The sequence below is a fragment of the Brassica napus genome, chromosome C2 (genome assembly GCF_020379485.1).
Source record: "Brassica napus cultivar Da-Ae chromosome C2, Da-Ae, whole genome shotgun sequence".
Taxonomy (NCBI): domain Eukaryota; kingdom Viridiplantae; phylum Streptophyta; class Magnoliopsida; order Brassicales; family Brassicaceae; genus Brassica; species Brassica napus.
Window position 1 is genome coordinate 50,814,049 of NC_063445.1, and position 6,854 is coordinate 50,820,902.

A 6,854-nucleotide genomic window follows, 5' to 3' on the forward strand; every position below is an offset into this window, starting at 1 on the left:
GGTTCATTCATCCTAGAAGGTCCGGATTTGAGGACAAATTCTTTTAAAGGAGGAGGGGATGATGCGACCCAGATCAGCAGCTATGTCTCAACGAGAAGCTTAAGGTATGAACCAGCTAAGCAACTGATCATAGCTTGGCTTAATGGACATTTTATGGGCCTTATCGGTTTGATCCATGAAGTTCTAGACCGAGAGAAGCTAATGGGCTTGGTGCAGAATGTGGAGGCTTTATGCTCAATAAGAAACCAATGTTTGGATTTGTCCAAGAATGGCCCAACAAGAAAATACAAGCCATGGTCGAATAATATATCAATCTAACGGCAATTCAAAGACCGTCGACCATGCAAAAGGACACGACCAGCCAAGAGTTTTGCAACCACAAATTCCCAAATTCGGTCAATAGTCTTCGTGTTTGGTCTTTGGTCAAGTCCACCATATTTATGCTATTTATATTTCCTAGAATAAGTTTAGACATTTTGTCTAACCCACAGTCTATTATATAAAGGCTTGCTTTGTATTGTTTCAAATCATTCAACATTTTTAATCAAAAACCTTTCTTTTTATTCTTGTTGAATCCTTTGTTCTTAACCGGACATCGTAGCTTCTAAGTCGTCAGAGTGAGTCATATCTTCGGGCTTAGGAGTTTGGTAGTATCAAGAGACTTTCCGCACCTCTTGTGTCACCATTCGATCCACGTTCCTTGATCGTTTGTGCTTTTTAGTTCATTCGGTGCAAGGCTTATCCAATCTACCAACCTTATAGAGTGATCCTTCTAATTTAGGGCGTATCACGTAAGGGTGAGGAGAGTGACGACCTAGCACTGACGGGGATGACTAGAGCTTCTCTCCGACTAGAGCGTGTCTCCGACGAAAACTTCTCTCTGACGAGAGTTTGGCGCCTTCCTCTTCATCGCATGAAACAACGAGAATGAAGAACTAAGTCGGAGATGGAGGGAGATCGCGGTTCACCGGAGGCTCAGCGACTGGGCTCTAGTGGTTCAAGCCACACAGCGGAGGAGAAGAAGCTTGAAGAAAAAAAAACAAAAGATGTACGGCGGAGATGGCATGAAGATCGTGATTTACAGGAGACTCAGCAGCGGAGCTCTAGCGTTCATGCTACATTGCCAAGGAGGAGCTTCGAGATTGACTGTTCCGGTGGTGTTCGAAGTCAAAGATGTACGGTGGATATGTGCTTTAGAATAAAAGTTAAACAAGACCAAAAAGTCAAACAATAATAGCCTCATGATATTTGAAACAAGGGAAAATTAGAAGATTGGGCAACTTTTAAGTTTGAATTAGAAATTTGGGCAAGCTCATGTTTTAATTAGGTTGTTGGGCAACCTAGTAGGAGAGAGAAGAAAAAGTGGACAGTTTTAACCTTTTTGCCCAACAATCTTGAGCTGAAATTCGTGGGACCAGACTGTCTTTTGCCCAGAAAAACTTGCCTCATGAATACCGACACACGCGCGCCGGATGTGCGTGTAAGAGACGAATTGAATATTATATTATTTTAATTTCAGAAGGAAACATGGTATTGGGCTTCGTTTTTGGGCGATTTGACCCCAAAACTTGAAGGCCTTATATGTGATGATTTCTCGCGGGAAACAACGGCTCCAAGGTGGACGAATGGCCATTAATGACTGGTGACTTTGGAAAACATGTGTTTCACTTTAATTTATTAATTAAAAACAGGGCAACTATTAATTATTTAATACAAAAACGTACGAACCCTATCTCTTTGTCTGTCTCCTTGTTGAGGAGTAAAAAAGGCTACCGAACAAGGGAACTCAAGACAGCTAATTTTACACACAGAGGCATGAGCTGCATCCGATATGGTGAGGGAGGAAAGGGTATGGCGGATGGTGGGTGTTATGTATCTAGCATCGAAGGTAAATCATATATAAGCCGTACACCATTGCATTTATGACATTATAGTTATTGCTGAAATCATTTATTAAAGATTTGAGGGTGTTCGGAATTCAGGTGTTTTTTTGTGCGAAACTATATTTATTGCTTCTGATTAGCACATTGAATTTTTAAATAAAATTATGTTTTATTTTTCGTAGGTGTTCACGATTCATACATCGTTGTAATCTCTGGACGGTGGATTATGTACGACACTGGTGACTGGGATTTTAAACTTGATAGCGACCGTATGGGGAGGGCTGTCTATGCGAAGTTGATAACTTCTGTTGAAGACTTGAAGCGGGCCATTATTGAGTCATACGGTCTAGTTGGAATGTCTGTTGCCGTTGAGATGTCATATTGGCTTGGTGAACACGGATCTTGTGCTGTTGGTGAAAGAGAAGCTCCTGTTCAAATTTCCAACGAAAAGGATTTCGACTTGTTTACTTCGGCACGTAAGGTGGACAAGTACATCAACGTATTTTTCACATTCAAAGAGGAAATAGATGGGAAAATCCATTTTCTGAGGCCAATGGGGAATCTTTTGAAGTCCAAAGAAGTTGCCAGCAGCAACGAAATGCAAGTTGGGAGTACGTCTGCTGATGTGCACACCCGGAATGAAGTTAATGACGGTGAGACTGATTTGACCGAAGATGAAATAATTCTGATGGGAGTTGCGGAAATTGAAGCAGTTTATGCCTCAAATGGTTTTGGGATGCGTGAAGTGGATGGAACTGCATGTGAAGTTCAGACTAAAGTGGAGACGACTGAAGATGCTGCGTTAGGGGAAGGTGAAGATGACGACGATGAGGATTATGATTACAATTTATGGCATGATTTTGTTGGACGAAATTGCGAATGGGACGATGATAAGGATGAGGATGGAGGGTAGGTGGTGGTGGTCGAACGAACGTAACATATGGAGGTGTACGTGGTGAGGTGGTGACTAAAACGAGGAGTGGACGAACTAATCCTTCTTCAAACAAAGGCAGTGGTTCATCTACAAACAAACAGCGTACCGCAAACCCACCATCAACTTTTGAAGATTACGTAGATGAGGGTAGAGATTACATAGGCTCATCTAGGATTTCGATGGAGAATATTGAAGAAGCAAGTAACAATTTAGGTGTCAAGTCAAGTGATCAAGTGGCCGACACTGAGAATCATTCAGATCCAAATCAAGAAGAGGACCCAAGTTTGGACAACATCTCTCAAATGTTGGTTCTCCAGACTCCTCCAAAGCCGTTCAACATGCATACTCGGGAAGTTGACGACAGTGATGATTTCGTTGGGCAGGTCCCTCAATGTGTTTCGTCTAGACCGACACATGATACATCTGATAGAGAAGACGAGGATGACGACTTTGTCGAACCGGTACCTATGTGTGTTTTGGTTGGTCAGACACATGAAACTCCGGTTGGAGAAGACGAGGATGACGACTTTGTCGAACCGGTACCTCAGTGTGTTTCGGGTGGTCAGACACATGAAACCCTGGTTGGAGAAAACGAGGATGATGACTTTATCGAACCGGTACCTCAGTCTCGAAGCCGTGAGGAAGACGGAAGAAGACGTCGTGAAAAAGATAAGGCTGATGATGAATCACTCATGAAATCCGTTAGAGCCGTTGAGCTATATGGATTTGAGGATGTAGAAGCTTCGTCTAACAACGAAGCAGTTAACGATTATACCGTCGATGATATTGACTTCACTCTAGCAGATACTGATATGTACACTGGGAAGCTATTCAGTAGCAAGCAAGAATTCAAGATCAGTTTGCACATTTATGCCTTAAAGCAGGTGTTCAGGTTCAAGTTCCACAAACATGCGTTTAACTACGTCGCAGCGAAATGCATTGATAAAAACTGCAAATTTTATGTTATGGCTAAGCAATTGGGGGAATCTTCGACATATCAGGTGAGGAAGGCGCAACTGAAGCATGTCTGCACATCTGATGCTAAAGCGCAATATAAGAAACATGCGACGTCGAAAGTAATAGCTGCACTAATGAGATCGAAGTATGAAAGGCTCCAAGCTGGACCGCGCGCATCTGAATTACCCGAGATGCTCCGGAGTGAGTTCTTGTTTACGGCCACATATTGGAAATGTTGGAAAGCAAAAGAGTTAGCAACTGTGGCTGCACAAGGAACAGAAGAGAGCTCTTACAAGCTCCTGCCGAAATATTTTTATGTTGTAAAGTATGCAAATCCTGGGTCCATTACTAATATCAAAACTGAAAAAGATGATAAGGGTCAGACAAGGTTTAAGTACGCGTTCATGGCGCTGAAAGCTTGCATTGACGGGTGGAAGCATCTACGGAAGGTTATTGTGGTGGATGGTACTCATATGTTTGGGAAGTACAAAGGGTGTTTACTAACTGCAAGTGGGCAAGATGCCAATTTTCAGGTATTCCCTATAGCGTTTGCTGTTGTAGACAATGAAACAAACGAGTCTTGGAGTTGGTTTTTTGAGAAGCTGACAGAGATCGTAGAAGATGGCTCCGATTTATCTATTGTGTCTGATAGAGCAAATCAAATATGTGTTGCTAAAGATAAGTGGTATCCTCTTTCACACCATGGGTGCTGCCTCGTACACCTACAGAGAAACGTCGACGCAAAATTCAAGAAAAGGAATCAGAAGCAAATGGTTGGCAGGGCAGCCGAGGTATTCAAGGTATCCCACTTTAAGAGACTTTACGCGGAGATCAAACTTACAGATAAGCGCTGTTGGGATTATCTTGAGAAGATCGATCCTAGGCATTGGACAAGGTCACACTTTGAGGGCGAGCGGTACAATCTAATGAGCTCGAATATAGCTGAGTCTCTCAACAAAGCACTAGTTCCTGCGCGCGATTCCCCGATAATGGCGCTATTTGAGTTCATCAGACGCATGATTAGTCGTTGGTTTGTGAGTAGACAGCGAAAGATATCGAAAATGAGTGGTGAGATCCCCCCGGCTGTTGACGAGTTGATGGAGAACAATCTAGAAGACGCAAGAGCGTACGCTGTGATGCCTCTGTCTGCTTTTGAATTTGAGGTAACTCTAAAAACAACCGGCTTCGGGAGTTCTGTTAATTTGGAAACCAGGTCTTGCACATGTCTTGAATTCCAGAAAGTTGGAATACCATGTCGACATGCCATTGCTGCGGCTATGTTTCGGGACTTGCAGCACTCAGAGTTCGTTGCAGACGCCTATCTAAAAAAGACATGGAATGAAACAACAAAGGGTGTTACACTCCCGGTTCCAGATCCGCAAGATCTTTTCATACCTTCGGAGGTTAGTGACCTTATCATGTTACCACCAAAGATGAAGAGACCACCAGGACGTCCACCGACCAAGCGTAAACGTTCTGCAGGAGAAATACCGGTACGACCTAATCTCATCTGACTGTAGTCATGGATATTTTCTGAATAAAGGCTGTTATGTTTTTTTCAGGAGGGGCCGAAGAAGAAGAAACTAAACACATGTAGTCGATGTCATATCTCAGGTCACAACAAAAATTCTTGTAAAGAACCGCTACAATGATGGGTTATGGATGGAGGAGATTTTATGTATTGTTGACATGGAGGAGATTTTATGTATTGTTGACAAGGGAGTTATTGTTTAGGTGTTTCCTAATAACACATCTATAATGCTATTTTGCGAACTGATGAGATATGGATTACGCAGTGCTTCTTCTTGAATTTATTAGATATGTATGGTTTTATTGTCATTCCTAAATATGGTGTTCATGTTTATGATTTGATGTAACTTGTTTATAACTTGAGGTGTACGATATCTGTGTAGCCAATCTAGCCGTTAGAAAGACATTTAAATACAATGTAGCCGTTGTATTGTGGTCCAATAATAATATAGCCGTTACAATCTCAATCTATTTAAGTATGACTGCTTGTGTCGTCTATATTTCAGATTTTTAACGATTCTCTCTTTGCTTTATTTTTATACTAAAGATGAGACTTGATTATAGCTATAGCCAGCCTTCCGAATCAGAGGACTATGGTGGGAATGACTCCAGCCACACAGAAGACCGTGAGGTTGAAGATCTTATTCGTCGGGACCAAGCTGAGCTAAATTACAATTATGCTGCGACGGTTCAGTACCCTCCGCAACCCGAGGTCGAATTTGGATTCCCGCAGACATGCTACTGTGGTGGTCGGCCTAAGCTAGCAACATCTCGCACTGTAAATGATCCAGGTAGAAGATACTACACGTGTGATTATGTTAATGATGGAGACTGTCATGTTCATAAATGGTGGGATGAGGCGGTTATGGAGGAGATGAGAGCCAGGGATACGCACACACTTCAATTGTCTGAAAAGGTAGATTATCTTACCTTTTGGAATGACTATGACCCACAACTTAACAAGTTTAAGGATCTCCAGAATGAGACTGAGCAGAAGCTGGTTAGGCTAGAGAAGATAGTGTCTGAGTTAGCTGAAAACAGAACAAGGTTAACCAATGGCTTCGAATACTTTGTTGGTGGAATGGTTATTATATTAGTTTTACTTGGGTTGGTGATCATATTCAAGTAACTCTTTATTTTGTAATGTAATAAATCGGATGAGTAATGAACTCTTGATGTGGTTTTTTGTAATGTGTCATTTTTTTATGATTCTACTAAAATTCTATGAACCAATAAACACGTTTGAAAAAACAAATGGTGAATATATCCCTCTCAATATTATATTCTACTATTTAAGTAGAAATGCTTTTGAAGCAACTTACCGTTAGAAATGCTTTTGAAGTAAAATATAGCCGTTACAATCTTGCACTATTTAAGTAAAATTCAGAACACCCAACAATCTCTCTTCACAACACTCAACAATCTCTCTTTACCACACTCACCAGTACCACAATATGACGGATCCTTACTATAAAGAGATGAAGCATCACAAAAGGGAGTATGACTGGGTGAGCAATTGTGTCTATGCCAATTACAAAATTCCAACGAAG

General features: G+C 41.6%; 1 protein-coding gene across 1 annotated transcript; it reads left to right on the forward strand.

The window, feature by feature from the left end:
* The first annotated feature begins 2,996 nt into the window (after window positions 1-2,996).
* LOC106350313 lies at window positions 2,997-5,288 on the forward strand. Its single transcript, XM_013790220.2, has one exon. The coding sequence runs from the start codon at window positions 2,997-2,999 to the stop codon at window positions 5,286-5,288; it is 2,292 nt and encodes a 763-aa protein (XP_013645674.2).
* Window positions 5,289-6,854: the final 1,566 nt, after the last annotated feature.